Source organism: Fringilla coelebs (assembly GCF_963513975.1).
Source record: "Fringilla coelebs genome assembly, contig: SCAFFOLD_33, whole genome shotgun sequence".
Lineage (NCBI taxonomy): Eukaryota > Metazoa > Chordata > Aves > Passeriformes > Fringillidae > Fringilla > Fringilla coelebs.
The window spans coordinates 2593857-2609726 of NW_028167443.1; the positions used below are offsets into that span (position 1 = coordinate 2593857).

The 15870-nt window shown below is 53.6% G+C and overlaps 2 protein-coding genes across 2 annotated transcripts in view; one reads left to right on the plus strand and one right to left on the minus strand.

Annotated features, from left to right (window-relative positions):
• The window catches only part of LOC311165919 (uncharacterized protein), a 465566-nt gene that overhangs the window by 91995 nt on the left and 357701 nt on the right, over window positions 1-15870 (minus strand). The gene's annotated exons all lie outside the window — the stretch shown is intronic.
• On the plus strand, window positions 8737-10084 carry LOC311165907 (serine/threonine-protein kinase pim-1-like; the record flags this gene model as incomplete). The annotated part of the gene is made up of 3 exons (XM_084227398.1): window positions 8737-9064; window positions 9287-9463; window positions 9750-10084. The coding sequence occupies 3 exons, from the start codon at window positions 8737-8739 to the stop codon at window positions 10082-10084; spliced, it is 840 nt and encodes a 279-aa protein (XP_084083524.1).

Here is a 15870-nt window from a genome sequence, read left to right on the forward strand (position 1 = left end):
GCCTTTTGCAAGACTTCAGCGGCTTTATCGGCCGAGCCCTTCTGTAAGGTCGCTCGGGGCAACGGAGCCCGCTCTTTTTGCCTCCCGCACTGCTTCGGGATCGACTCGGATACTGCACCGGACCGTGGCTCGCAGTTTCACCTTCTGTAAGGTCCCTGTGCAGGGCGCCATTTGTCGCGTTGAGGGAAGTCCTGGGACTCTTAATGTAAGAATCAGCAAGCTCCAACTTTATTGATAAGCACCAGACTTTTATACACAACAAGTAATAGGCTCATGCATATTCTGCAAGCTAAACAATCTATTGGTTATACTATAATATCAGCTCTTCCTCATTCTTGAGAACTTACATTTCTGCTTGTCACATCTCATCCTCATTACTGTTATCGTACTACTGCTACACTCAAAGACACAAGTTCTTGCAGGTGCAAGAAACTAAGATTAGCTGGGTGCGGTATTTTCCTAGTCCTTCCTTGGTCAGCTAACAAAAGTATGTCAGAGTGACCTCTATCCTGTAACCATTCCTCCACACTCCGCTCTTCCTGCACTTGCTTTGCCCAGGTAAGGCAAGCAAAGCTGCTTGGCTCAGTGTGTTCTTTGGGCTTCTCAAAGGGGCTGGCCACTCAGCTACAGCATGGCAAGGAAGGGAGTCTTACAAGGCTCTGCATATTTTAGAGTTTTAGTGTCACTCCGGCTGAAACAAAGTGCCCCCTGGCTACTTCTGCCTCTTCAGCATTCTGTCCTGCAAGTGGCCTACTCAGGCTGACAGCTTGGAGCGCCTGCAGGCTCCAGTTCTGCTGCAGCCCAGCTCTTCCTCTCACAGTTTAGTTCTTAGTGTGACAATTCGTCCATTTCTACTTAAAAGATACCTCAGAGCTTCCCTCAATTAACAATACTCTGGTCTAAGCTAAATAATCCTCTATTATCTGAGCTACCTACCTTCTATAGTCCTTAAATGTCGCTACCTACATTTCCTAAAGTTTTGAAAATTTTATCTTTTGGAGAAAAAAAACAACAGCACTTTAAATTGAACATAACTGACACCTAAACTAACCCAACCTAAGCTAACCTAACCTGTCACCTAAACTGAGCACTATAAAAAACCATTGCTATTCCTATCTACAGCCCAGCTCCTGCTAAAACTCAGGGCATGGCTGAAACTCTGCCTGAAGGTGGACACGTTGCCTTCTCCCTCCTCTCAGCTGGCGGGGCTCAAGGGCCTCCTCAGGCGCGGGCGTCTCCTCTCCAGTCTTCCTGCACTTGCTTGGCTGAGATGAGCAGAGCAGCCAGGCTGGAGGCAGGAGCGCCTGAGGTCACAAACGGATACTGTCCAGAGGAAAAAGAAAACAAAGAAAGGAACCCTTACTTTCCAGGACGCCGTCCTGATGGGCTCAAGCAGGACTCCTTGGCTACCAGAAAGACACACAAAGAGCACCGAGCGCAGCGAGTCCCCCTGCGCCTTCCTGTGCTGGCACCCGTCTCAGCCACGTGGCCCACACTCCTCCTCATGCCTTCATGCAGGTATCCTCAGCTCACAGGCCTTTTTGCCCCTTGGCTTTTTCTTACCTGCAGGAGTTCCTGGGCAGACCAGCGCCTGTCCTCGTCTGCCTGCAAGCAGCACGGGAGGAAGTCGCGCAGGAGAGCCGAGTGGTCCCTGGGGTTCTGCAGTTTTGGGGGCCCGTTCCTTTCTATCAGCTAAAAAACCTACAGCACATGGATGCAAGAGGTCACTTGACCTGCTCCTTTGCACAGCATCAGCTCTCTGTGCACAGAGCCCTCTTTGTAAGCTGCACCTTACCCTGAGACAGGTTTCCCGCTTGTAAGGAGCTTCCCCTTCCACCATTCCAGCCCCATGATGCCCAGGGACCAGATGTCTACTTTGGGGCCGTAGGCTTCTCCTCTCACCACCTCCGGTGCCATCCAGCTGGGAGTGCCGATGCTAGAGCTGCACTTGCTGCGCTCAGGGCTGAGCTGAGCACAGAGGCCAAAGTCAGCTGAGGAGAAAAACAAAGCCTGTCAAAGCCAGCTACCACTGGCAAAGCAGCCAAAAGGATTTCCTGCTCCAAGCCTGGCCAGGCCATGCTGAGTCTAGCTGAAAAAGCAGCTGAGCTCTCCTCCCACGTGCCTGGAGCCAGCCAAAGAAGGCATCGGCCACTTCAAAAACAGCCTGACCGCTCACGCAGCGGCCAAGCGGCGCTCCTGGCCAAGTGGCGCTCACCAAAAGGCAGCTCCACAGCACAGGCTGCAAAAGCCGCACCTGCGCAGGGATACCCACCCAACTTGACAGATCCATCCGTGCCCACAAGAACGTTGCAGCTTTTGATGTCTCTGTGGATGACTCGGCGAGAATGAAGGAAATGCAGTCCTTGCAGGCACTGAGAGAGAAAAAGGAGAGAGGGAAAGTTAACGTGCAGCATCTGATTTCATCCCGTCAGAAAGGAAAGAGCTCAACGGGACTGACAGCTTTCTCAGGGAATTGGGAGCCAGGGTGCAGCATCATGCTGCTCTCACGAAGAAGAGCTTGCTGCTTCGACACTCTTGGAAGTTTTTTCTAGATTTCCAAGCCAAGGCATCTTGGCTTCCAAAACTTCCACCGGCCTTCGGTACCAAGCACGTCACCTTTGGCAGGGAGGCGGCACGGCAAAGATTGTTGGGCAAGCCTAGTGGCAGCAGAGGAGGAAGCGGCACCTTAGACCTGTCCCAGAATCCGTTGCCACCTGGGCTGCCATGCTATCCTTGGAAGCTGAGGACAGCTCTTTGCCCTTAGCTTGAAATTCTGCCATCTGCATGCTGCCTTCCAGTGGCAAGGAATGTAGGACAGACAGACAGGCTCCAGGCAAGCATTCCGAGGCACAGCTGACAAGAGGAAAGAAGTGAAAGCAAGCGAGTGAGCCAGCACCAGCGCTGCAGGACAGACAGCATGGGAGTGTGCAAGATCAGAGCCCAAGCAGTGCGGGGACACCGGCAGGCAGTTCCCTTCCCACGCTATTTCTTCTCCTCTGTGTTGTGGCGGCAGCAGCAGCAAAAGAAAGCTGAGCGCCAGAATCTCTATTTTCCTTAACCTCCAGCTGGCAAGCAGCATCCTGGGCAAGCCTGGGCAAGCCCAAGCGGGATCCCTCACCTCCCGACAGACGGCACCTATCTGTCCTTCCTCCAGGCACACCGCACAGAGCACATCGAACAAGGTGCCGCCGTCCAGGAACTCCATGGCCAGCCAGAGCTCCGCATCCACCAGGTAGCTGGAAGAAGAAAAGCACGGCATGGACAGAGAGCAATGGGCACAGCCTCAGTCACCCAAGGGCCTGAGCCAGACTTTTGCCATTGCTCTCCAAGCTACGTGTGTCACAACAGATTCTGAACAGCAGGTCAACCTGCTGCCACCCTCTGGAGACGAGCAGAGAAATCGTAAAGAGCTCCGTTCTCTGCCACTGACCAAAGGGCATTGTCTCTTCTGGCTTGCACTAGCTAAAGCTACAGTGACTTCACAGTACGCCAACCTGTCTAAGTAGGTGACAATATTGGGATTCCTGTTGTCCCTCATGGCCAGGATTTCATTGGCAGCCAGCTCCTCAGACATCTCCTCCTCAACCGACATGATCTTGATGGCCACCTAAAATGACACGGGCGACGATTGACTTGAGAAGACGCGCCCTGCTCGAGATCACAAGGAGCAAGCGGCGAGTGCTTGTGCAATGAGGCAGCCAGCTGTGCCAAAGCGCCTTGTTACTAGACAGCAGAGCTTAGCAGAAGCACCCAAGCCCATGCCAAATGCATTCTGCACCCCGAGCCTAGACTGTACTTCAGAGGAACAGCCTCTGCGGCAAACATGGAGCGGCCACCCAAAGCTCCAGGCAGAGCTCACAGCAGCAGGGAGAGCGCTGCTGAGCTGCAAAATGCCATGGGGCTGTTGGCACTTTACCTCTTGTCCGCTGCTGGTGTCAAGGGCTTTGTAAACAGCTCCAAACCCCCTAGAAAAAAAACAGCAGCAGAAAAAGCCCTTGATCCCTGGCACTGAAAACAAGCCTAGGCAGGAGATCTCCCCAGGCTGCCTGGACGCCTTTGAAAAGGCCTGGCTGCGGCGTCTCTTTTGCGGCCAACAGCGCATCAGCCCGTGAGCCCTCTGCCTTGCGGGGCAGGGTGTCCGAGGGAACACTAAGGTCCAGCATGAAGACCAAGGGCCGCTGGAAATCTCCAAGGCACACGCCCAGTTCGGTCACTTCCAAACCTAAGGGGAACTCCCTCCTCGTGCAGGTGGGCATGCATGTGTGTGTAAAGAAAGTGAGAACAATTCTAGTCAGAACACTGTCTTGGAGAATCTGACATTTCTTGGATGGCAAGGTGCTCTTTCAGGCCATAAAGCCACCGGGGCAGGGGGTTTTCCAGCTCCTGCTCCTCAGTGCTGCAAGCTAGACATTGCCAGCATCAACTCATCTTTGATGAGCCCTTTGCATTGCCCTGAGTGAGCAGCACTGGCAGGCGACAGGAGATCAAGCCAGAGTCTGACCATGATTGGAGCTTGCCTGACTTCACGCTTGATATGGCACCAGCCCAAGACCTGGCCCAAGCTTTTTTGAAACGACCTGACGTCACACTTACCCTCGTCCGAGTTCTTCAAACGCCGTGTATTTGCTCATGGGCTGGCCCACACTCACAATGCTCCCTGAAAGACAAAAGCAGGGACACCGCTCGCCAGACCATCCCAGAGGCAGCCCCACTGCCAGCAGCTCTGGGCCCTTTCAGCTCCCTTGGCTTCCAAGTGCTGAGACCAGCAAGTGGGAGGGCCATCTTCTCCACCTTTCATAAGGTGGCCCTTCCAAGGAGGACTTCTTTTCTTGCAAGCACAGCTTGATACGCCAAAATGATGAGCCCTTAAGAACGGGGGGGCCCTAAGAGGTAAGCAAGGGCCTTTGCAGCCTCTGCAGTCACAGCCCCCATCACTGGCAGGGCTGCCTAGAAGCACAAAGTGTCTTGAGCCAGACGAGGAGTAGGAACAAGAGCCAAAAAACAGCTGGGGCCAGAGAGCTCCCTGCAGCCTACACACTTGCTAGGTGCCAGCCTTCTGCTCAAGCAGAAACAATCTCTGCTTTTCTCTTTGGCACAGAAGGCAGTCCAGGCAGAGCCAAGCCAGGCCTGCCACCCTCACAGGCAGTGGGAACTCCCTGACAGCTCCCGCGCTGCCTCAAACACAACAACAGGTTCTGCAGAGGGCCCCAAGGGCCTCTGAGACCGGGGGAACTTCTGGCGCAGCCCACAGCGAGACACGCACGCAAGGCACTGCTCTGGCACACACGAAACACAGTGGACGTACTCAGTGTCTTCAGGCCCTGCTCCTCTCTCCTCTCGGGCTGCTGGGCTGCGCTGCTGGATGCAGTGCCGGCAGCGGGGTGAGAGCTGGCTGCTGCAGGCCATGCTGCTCCGGCAGCACCAGGCTGAATCGCAGAGCGGGTGTTGAGCTGGGGCGAGAAAGGATTGCCCGTCAGAAGGGTGGCTGGCACAGATGCCCAGCAGAGTGCACGGCACCAGCGAGGCCTTCGGAAGATGCCGTCTGCCACCGCCAGGCCTCTCCAGCTTAGGGGCTCTTTCCCATGTCCCCTTCTCAAAGGCAATGGGAAAAGCACAAAGGCTATTTTGATCCAGCCCCTCGTGGCCACTTCCTTGGTCCATTTTTCCAGGCTGTTTGGCCAGACACTGGCAACAACGTAGCGGTGGGGTTGTGCAGATCCAGAAAGAGATCAGAGCACAGCCCCAGAGCCTCCTTGCTTTCCTCCTCCTGTGTTTACCCGGGCAATGAAATTGCCCCAGAGGTGGCGTGCAGCTCTCTGCTCAGAAGCCCGGAGCATGTCCTTTCTCTGATCTGTTTCACGGATTTCCCCTCTCTATGTCAGACTTTAGGGAGCGGCCCTTCGGAGCCACCTTCCAGCCCTGCCCAGACCCACCCACCCTTTCCATTACGGGGCTGACCAGGATTCTCCTCTCCAAACTCCGCTCTGACCATGTGGAAGGCAAGCGCAGCCTACATTGTGCCTGAAGCTAATTAGTCCATGCAGAGGGCAGGTCCCTTCCAGGGGCCACTGCCTCCCAAATAGCCCGCAAGGCTGTCAGCTGCCTCTTTGGGCTGCTCTGCCCTCTGAGCACAGGCAGCCTGCACTGACAATGGGCACAAGGGGCTGACTCCTACCTGCTGCCTCTTGTCTGATCCCAAGGGACATTCTCAGGCCCTCTCAGCATCCCAGCAAAGTGATGCTTGAAAGTCAAAGTTCAGAAGCCATTGGCCAGGCCTCCCTGGCTTGGCTGAAGCAGCACTAGGTCACGGCAGGCACACAGCGCCCAGCATCTTCAGCCGCGAGCAACAAGGGCTGCTCCATCCAAACCTTGAAGCTCAGCCCTGCACCAAAGGAGGGCCCAGCTCAGCTGCCACTTACTGGCTCTGCATCTTCAGGCTGTGGAGGGACAGCAGCTGGAGGCTTGGTGTTCCTCTGCTCCTCTTCAGCCTCTTCCTCAATGACAGAGGGAGCCAGAGGAGCCACTGACCCTGCTGTCGAGCCCTGCTGACAGACACAAGGGAGAGAGATGGGTAAGAGCCAATCCCTTAGCAGCTGCTTTCTGTTGACAAGGGAAAGGAGCCAGAAGAAGGGCAAATCATACACTTGCATGCAAGTGGGATTCTGAGTCATGAAAACCACAGGAAGATGGCTGAATCAGGTGCTAATCCATCTTGCTGTGCATTTCAGCTTCCCTGCTGCTTAGAAGCAGCAAGACACTTTGGAGCTGTCCCATTTGCCTTTCATCTCTTGAAAGGCTCTTCCTTGGAAAATCAGCAAACAGCCAGTGCTCCCTTAGCTACTGCTGATGCCGCCAGGCAGCTGGCCTTTCTTTCAGCCTCCCATGCTGGCACTCCACTGCACTCTGCTGCCAAAGGCCAAGCTGGCAGAATTGCCGCACAGTTCTCCCACGCCAGCAAGGTCAGGGCTTTGTAGGAGGGCAGGCAAGGACAGGACAGGGCAGAATGGATCCAAATGGAGAGAGAATAGGTTTAGGTATGGGTTTCAGAAAAAAGACTCTCCTGGAACAGATTGCCTAGAGAAGGTGTGCATGTCCCATCCCTGAACCAAGGCCAGGCTGCATGGAGCTCTAGACAAGCCGGTCTGGTGCAAGGGGTCCCCAGCCACAGCAGGGGGATTGCAGGCATGAGGTTTTTCAGATCCCTTCCAAGCCAAGCCAAGCCACTCCACAACTCCATGATTCTGGGATACTTCCCCTCCTCATCCTCTGTCAGAAAAAGAAACTTGGCCCCAAGTTCTACACTGCAGACCATGTCTTCTAGCAGCCTGCAACTGTGTCAACAGAGGATGAAAAGAGATGACATTACTGACACGATTTCCCTTTTTTACTTGTAAATTAAATGCTCTGCTCCTGTCCACTTTGGCAAAATTGTCAGAAGAGGCATTTTTTCCCCATGAAATGCTTCGTCTCACGCAAAGAAGAAGCCGCAAGCCAACGCTCTACTTTATTGCTACATTGTTTTCTTTGGTTGCTTTCCTAATAGGAATGACTTTGGGGTGTGATTTGTTTGTTTCTTTCTTTCGATCCTTGGGGCGCGCGGCGGCTCCTCCGTTGGGTTCACGGAGGCGATGGAGGAACGGCCTCGAGCTCCGGCGGCTCCGCAGCAGCAGCAGCAGCCCTTCTCTCAATTGTTTTTCTGCTCAACTTTTCACTCGCTTCCTATCCACTTCTCACTCTCCCATTCACTCTACTGTCGTCCCGTCCCATCCCATGCTGTCCGTGTTCTGACTCTCCCAGGCTGGCTGATGCCCCGTCTCGCAAGGCACCCCTCAGCGGGGCCGCCCCGTGCCCGCCCCTGCCCGGCCCGTCTCAGTTCCGCCTCGGCCGGGCTCTCTCCGTACTGGCTGTGGCGCCGCTGGAAGAGCCGCTTGCTCTGGTGCTGGCGGAGCAGCACAATCTTTTGGCTCTGCCTGGCGCGGGCTCTGGCCCAGCCCTGGCCAAGGCCCCGGCCCCGAACGAAGCCCCTGCCACGGTTCCGCCCGCAGCCGCCCGGCTGCCGCCCGGCTCTTGCCCCGTGGCCGACAGCGTCGCCGGCAGCTTTCCCGCTCCGAGCTCCTCCGCTCGCCGGCTCGGCCGCCGGCCCCGAGCCGCCTCAGCCTGGGGCGTCTGGGCAAGCAGCAGCGTACCGGACAGGCGTGTGACCCGGGCAGAAGAGCCGGAGCGCGGTCCTGCCCGCATGGGCAGAGAAGCTCTACCGGGAGGGCCCGCTGCTGGGTAGCGGCGGCTTCGGCAGCGTTTACTCCGGGACCCAGCTCGCCGATGGCGCCCCGGTAAGAGACGGGGCCAGGTTGGAGGGGGTGGCGGGCGGCGGACAGTGGGCGATGAGCTCAGTCTGCCACTCGCCTTGGCTCTCAGGTGTCCATCAAGCGAGTGTCCCGGGACTGCATCTCGGAGTGGGTGCGGCTGGTGAGTGAGCGGGGCCAGTGAGAGGAGCCGGCGGGGCGTGCCAGGCGGGGCAAAGGCGAGGCCCGGCAGGGCGGACGCCGGAACGCTGCGAGGGGAGCGAGCGTGGAGTGAGCGGGGGCCGCGCAGCGCCCCAGGCCGGGCGATGGTGAGCTGCGGCAGGGCCGGGGAGGGGGAGCCCAAGGCGTGGCGCAGCATCAGCCCCGCTGACGGCATCGCGGTCCCCCGCAGCAGAACGGCGCCCTTGTGCCCCTGGAGCTGGCACTGCTGTGCATGGTGTCACAGCCTGGCTTCCGCGGCGTCATGCGGCTCCTGGACTGGTTCGAGGTGCCCGAGGGCTTTGCGCTGGTCATGGAGCGTCCGGAGCACTGTCAGGACCTCTGGTACTTCCTGCATGAGCGGCGCTTCCTGACGGAGCCCGTGGCACGGCGGCTGTTCCGCCAGGTGCTGGAGGCCGTGCGGCACTGCAGCAGCCGCGGCGTCTTGCACCGCGACATCAAGCCCGAGAACGTCCTCGTCGACCCGGCCACGGGTGAGGTGAAGCTCATCGACTTTGGGTGCGGCATGATCGTGCAGGACACGTTCTACACCCGGATGTCAGGTGAGCACAAAACCAGGGCCAAGCTGGGCAGCAGAGGGTCCCCCCTTTTGTGGCAGCAGGGAAAGAGGGAGAGAAGGAAGGAGGGGGAATCCTTCTTCAGCCAGGTACAGCCAAGTTGCTTTTTGGCAGGGCAGGGGCTGGCAGTTGTGGATCAGGAGCTGGCTGGGAGGGAGGGAAGGAGGGAGCAGGATATGCCTGATGAGCTGCGCCCATGTCCCATAGGAATGCCGGAGTACAGCCCACCAGAGTGGATCCTCTTTGGCTGCTACCATGGCCAGCCAGCCACCATCTGGTCCCTGGGCATCCTGCTCTATGAGCTGGTCTGCGGGAACCTTCCTTTCCACACCAAGGAGGACATCGTCTGGTGCCAGCTCTTCTTCTCTCCTCGTGTGTCTCAAGGTGGGGATGCACCTTCAAGTCACAAGGGGAAGAACAGGCTTGGGAGGGGCAGCTAGCACATGAGCGTCCTGGTCTTGCAGCTGGTGAGGAGGTGGATCTCCTGGGCTTAGCTGGAAGAGGTGACACCTGTGCCTCTGTGCTGGTGTCCTCAGCAAGAAAGGATCGATGGGAAGCTTTTGGGTCCAGCTCTGAGCACTCCTGGTGTGGCCTGAGCTCTGTGGAATGTGGGAGAGCATGGACAGGAGCCTTGTTCCGCTGAGCGGCGGTTTCTGGTTTCTCTACGCAGAGTGCCAGCACCTCATCGGGTGGTGTTTATGCATGGACCCCACAGACAGGCCACCCCTGGAGGACCTTTTTGAGCATTCTTGGCTGCAGGAGCCCTGCCTGGCCCAGGAGACAGCAGAGATGCATCCGTGTGCCAGTAGGATCCAGGAGCCCAGCAAGAAGCAGCAGCGGCATGCATCTCGTGGCGCTGGAAGAAAAGCCCGGAGCGTTTCCCTGCGGCCGCGGCGCGGAGGAGAGAGCGCAGCGGAGGAGATGCTTCTGCTGGTCCCCGGCGAGCTGTGGAGGCATCGACTCTGTGCTCCCCATCCTGTTGGAGAAGTGGTGGTGGTGCAGTGAAGGTGCCACAGTCTGGGACAGGGGAAACGTCCCCCTGCAGCTCAATGGCATCGTGATGTCGCCGCAAGCCGAGGCACAGCTGGCGTTCTGTTCTGGAGCACAATGTGGAGCTGGGAGCACCATCCTGGAGCTGGCCGCTAGTGGGGCAGGGCTGATTGGCTTTGGCTGTGGCCCCTGCCTGGAGGACACGCTCTGTGCCCCGATGAAATCAAGACGAGTCCTCAGCCGGCGCAGGGGTGGGGGGATGCTGGTGCTCCCAGGCAGGACAGGGCTCGGCCTGGCCACGCGCCGGAGGTTCCCCGCTCGGCGGTGCTGGGGAAGATTAATTTTTCCGCCAGCCACCAAGCTGCTTTTTGGCGGGACAGGACGGATGTTGTGGAAAGGGAGCTGGCTGCTGGCCTTGCTGACAGTTTCTTCCAGCCAGGCTGGCACAGGCTAAGGCAGGGGCAGCCAGCCTGACAAAAGCATCCATCCATGTCAATGGGGGGTGGCAGAGGTGGGGGACGGGTTCCGAAGCCGTGCCCCAGCTGGTCTGCTCTGCAAGCCCTTGAGGTAGGGATCATTTACGGGAGGGAAAGGTGGGGATTTTCCCCACCTGTGGACAGGTTTAAGTCTCGCATGGAGTGGTCAGACCCTCCTCAGGCCTGTGAAACGATAACAGACTTTGTGCTTTTTCTTGTTTCCGGGTCTTGTTTTGAATTGACTTTCATGCAATCGTTCTGTTTTTCCCAGGAGGATTACACCTGGTGCCCGGACCAGACGGGGAAGCACCTGCAGCGTCCGTGGAGCGCATCCAGCGCCAGCGCTACCCCACGGGCCACGGTCTGCAGGGACAGCCCCTTCCAGAAGGACGAGGACCTGGTGCAGGATCAGCTCCTCTCCTGGCAGCCACTCTCCAGAGGTGGGCACCCGGCTCCACAGCTCGGCTGGCAGAAGGGCTTCGGGCAGGCGGCAGCAGGCACATGGGCATCCCGCTCCTGCAGCTGCTGAGGAGGTTGCTGTGCTGTGCTAAAGCATAGGAGGTGGAACGTGGCCTGCCACACTGCCCTTCTCTAAAAACAGAGAATGGGTCCGGAGGTTTGGGCTCTGAGCACAGCCAGCAGCCTGGCCTGGGCACAGGCCACGGCAGGACAGGGGCACGGGAGCCTGCTGTAAGTGACCGTGGCTCTCTGGTTTCTCTCCCCAGGCTGCCAGCACCTCATGCCATGGGAATGGCACCGCCCGGCCTGCCAGGCTGGGAGGGTTGGAGGGCAGCAGGTGTTCATTTGCTGACAAAAATAAATCAATTTGTATTTTTTTGGTCACTCTCATCAGAGCGTTTCTTTCATCCTTCTCCAAGCTTTTGGCCTCCTGTTATAAATGGATGTGATTCGTGCTAACAAAATTGTAATTATATCAATATTTTGGGAAAATATTTGGAAAAGTATATGTGATTAATGTTATGAAGCAGATAGGTTTCTTTGTAGATGATACATGTGGGAAACAGGATACAGGCGATTGGAATGACCTTGATGAAAAAAAGTTAGGAAGACTCCTAAGTCAGAATTGGCATCAAGAAGAAGTTAAGACATCTCCCAAGACGGGATTGGCTGTGGTATGAATAACGTTGACGATTCCAGACAGGGAGTCTAAAATACTGTTCTTATCTATAAAACAATACGGCTTAATTGGAACGTAGTACTTACTTACATAACACAGGACTGGGGGCACATGCCCAACCTGTCAGGTTATTCAGAGGACAGTGAGGAAGACTGTCGGCCTTCCTCCAAGAATGGCACCAGAGAGCCAGAAGCCCCCTTGGCCACAGTGGGAGCATGCGCTGTGCAGTGTGGTGATGTAGATTTCAAGAATCGGAAATAGGAGGAGATTTACAGGAAAATATTGATGAATATGTATTAGCACACAGTGTATTATTTGTGTTTGGATCCTTTTGCTTTTTGCATGTGAGGCAGGGTGGGAAGCCCTCCACATACCACAATCAATTCGTTTTGCTTATGCTTTATCCAAACCACTGTGAAATTTCTTTTTGTAACTACTGGATTATATTTGATTGTATAATTTTATCTCAGTTAAAATTGCTGTTAAATTTTAAGTTTGTGGTTTATTTGACATATGGGACCTCATATATAACATCAGGAATATGACGTAATAGTTTACAATACCCAAATTAATATTATTCAGCTAAATTTACAAGGAATAGAAAAGCATTCGAGACTTAATCAAAAAGGATTCAGTCACCGAAATTAGGATACTTGATTAAATGAATGCGCTTTTAATTAATGAGTTAATAGCTCAGTCTCCTCTGGCTTTTGATCTCCTCCCAGAAGGGATGCAGTTCTTTGGCCTCCTCTTCACGAGGGGCACAGTCCTTAGGGTTTGGTCTCAGCTGTGGCATGGGGTGTTGTTTTTTGGATGATGATAACTGCCAAAATCCCCACTAAAATCCCACCCAAAACCCCCAAATCCCCTCAAAACGCCTCTGAACCTTCCCCCAACCACCTCAGTATGAATTTTTGGTTAATTTCAGGGAATTTTGGGAGGATTTTGGGGGAGTTTGGGTACCTCATGCATGCTGAAGTGGGCGTAGGATTCAAACCCACTCAAAATGCCTCCCTAAAATCCTTCCAAATCTCCCCCAAACCCCCTCAGGGTGGATTTGGAAGTAATTTTGGGTTAATTTCAGGTAATTTTGGGTCAATTCTGGGTGGATTTGGGGTGGTTTTGGTACCTTCTGGACACCAAATTTGGCATAGGATTCAAACCCAGCCAAATTCCCCCCAAATTCCCCCCAACCCCGTTGGGACAGATTTTGGGTGGACTTGGGGTTAATTTAGAGGAAATTTGGGTGGTTTTGGTACCTTGTAGATGCCCAAGCAGGTGAAGGATTCAAACCCAGCTAAAATCCCCCCAAATCTCTCAAAACCCCCCTCAAATTTCCCCCAGAGCCCCTCAGGTTGGGTTCTGAGGTAATTTTGGGCGGATTTGGGGTTAATTTTGGGTCCTTTTGTGAAGCAGCAAGAGCCCTGGGCGCAGGGCTTGGAGCTGGGCTGAGCAGTGGGGCAGGAAGGGGGGAGGGAGGGAGGTGTGAAACCCCCCTGAGGATCCCCTGATGGGGACACCCCTAAAAAGTTCTGTGCCAGGATTGAGAAACGAACAGGACTTTTGGTTTTTTTCAGCCTTCAGGCTGTTGTTTATTTTTCTCTTATCAAAAGTTCAGCATGCTGTCTGCACACCAGACTTGGCGTACAAAGAGAAGGCACCAAAAGTCACAAGACACACAGGTTCAATGTCTTTTAAAACTATTTTGTCCAATTGACTCTTAGAACACATTTTATTTCTACCTTTCTACCAGTAACTAATTCTTTCTCTGCCACTCAGCATCTGCATTGCAGTTTTTTCCAACCAATCACCCTGTGCTCCCAGCACAGCAGAAAATGGAGCAGATGAAGAACGAGAAGGAGATCAGCCAATGCCCAAAATCCTCCATCTTGTCCTCTGTCCACCCTCTTACTAAAAACCCAAAGCTCTCAGTTTTTCACCCTGTGATAAACTACACTACTGTCTATTTCACGCACTCATAGATTCCAATTCATCCCAAAGTCTTGGAAGCTTTCTCCATGGACAAAGGTTAAAAGCAGTGTTCTCCTGGGGATCAGGACTTCTCAGGACAGGCAGGGAGACATTCCCTGTGCCCTGGGTTCCAACAGTAGGAGGGAAGGGGAGGTTGGGGACAGGAAAAGAAGGACTTAGGCAGGAAAAGGGGAACCTTGAACAGCGTGGTAAGTGCCATTTCTAGAGGGAGGGCCCGGGACAGCGCGGCCGTCACCTTCCCGGGTAGGTGTGGATACACAATCCAGGTAAGATTTCCCATGGATCCGTCTGGGAAACACTAAGGAGCTGGAGAGGAAGAATTCTGAACAGCCTCACAGGTGGTGTTTGTGACAATTGTTTTCCTCATGGATTGTTTACCCCAAGGGGTGTTTTCCTAATTAGCCATTCATGTGAAATGTAAAATAACCAATCAGGTCCACCTGTATGGGGGCCAAGTATAAAAAAATGGGTTTCCTAAGAAAGATGATTATTGGCCTTCTGAGGATGCATGGAGTGTGTCACTCATTTATCCGTGTCATTTCTGACTCAACAATGACAGGCAGGGAAGGGGGGACATGGAAAGACAGGGGGGGAAGGAGGACACAGGACGGAGAGAGGACAGCAGCGCTCCTGTGTCACCTCTGGATGGATTCTGTCCCTTGTTCTGCCCTCAGGAACGGGGGGACAGGGTGGCACAGAGTGTTGGGAAGGATGAAAGTTTGACAAGAAACTTTAACAGATATGTATGCTTGGCAGAAAGATTTTTGAATGTAGAATGAGCAGAAGGAATAGAAATGAAAGCAAGTTTTGATATAGAAGAAAAGAATTGCTGAGCCAGTCTTACTGGGTAACTAAGAAGGCAAAGAGTATGTTAGTTACCAGGGGGTTTTATGGCTTAGAGCAAAGGATAAACCCACCCCAAAGAGAAGATGTTTTTTCCAAGCAAAAAGATTCCACAGGCAAAAAAGACTGTTGATGTTGCAAGTAGAAAAAAGGTCTCAGAATTTTCCACAGCAAGAAAACAGAAAAACAACTTCTAGCTGAAACGGTAAGGTACTACCTTTTAGTGACTGGAGAATAGTAACACGAATGCAGAAATTACAGGAGTTATGATAGCCTATAGGTAAAAGCAAAGGTACAGATTGGTTGTTCTGTGTTAAGATGCTCAGCAAAGAAGAGAATATAATGCACTGTGACCAAAGCTAAATGGTCTACAGGCCTGTCTGCAGCTGGAGCTGACAGCTGTAGGCACAGGCTCTGTGGGAATCCACAAAATCAGAGGGTTTTGGAAAGCTGCAAAAGGCAGACCTCAGAGACAACAGAACTGTGATTAGAGCTAAGCAGCATCCATGAGATAGGTAAGCAGAAAAATTATTTAAAAAGTAGAAAAGCAAAGACAAATAGAACGATGGTCTGTGTATTAATGCTTGTCTAGAATAAATCCCTAAGCTGCAGAAAAGTTTATATAACAAGAAATTAGGAAGTTTGAAGGTTAATAATGGAGCTCTGTGCATTGTGTTTTAAGGCTTACAAGTAGGTATTGTATTCAAAATAAGCAGGCATCATTTTAACCAAAGGTACATGTGCTTATAGGGGTTGGATGGAATTACTGTCAATGTGCTTCTGCTTTGTGTGATTGGTCAAAAAACTTAGAAAGTAAGCTGTAACATTAAGTTCTTGGCCTGCTGCCTGGGATGTGAGCTGCTGGCATCTTCCCATGGTCATACCCATGTAATGAGACTGATGCTGAAAAATAAAACAGCTCAGGGCACGTCCACAGCAGTCCCGTCCCGTTTGTGATTTGTACACAGCCCCCTGGCCAGGGATAACAGCTGAGAGCTTCACTGGAGTGCAGCAAACAGAGGGCCTGACAGGAGGGGAAAGGGCCCTGAGGTCAGGAGAGAGATGAAAGAAAAGGGGAATGGAAAAGGAGAGAAGAGAGAATTCACAGGGCTTGAGAGCTGAATCGTCCCTGGACTGTCCTGGATTCCCAAAATATCAATGGTGTCTGAGTTTATTATGAAACAAAAGAGGTGAAAAAGAATATTGATTAGTTGTTAATCAACTATTCTGAGCTCTGATGATTTTGGGATCTGAAGGAAAATGGACTATGTGACCATGACACGAAAAAAAAGTACATATGCATATAAAAATATGGGAATCAGAAATAGAAGATAAAAAAACCAAAGATCAAA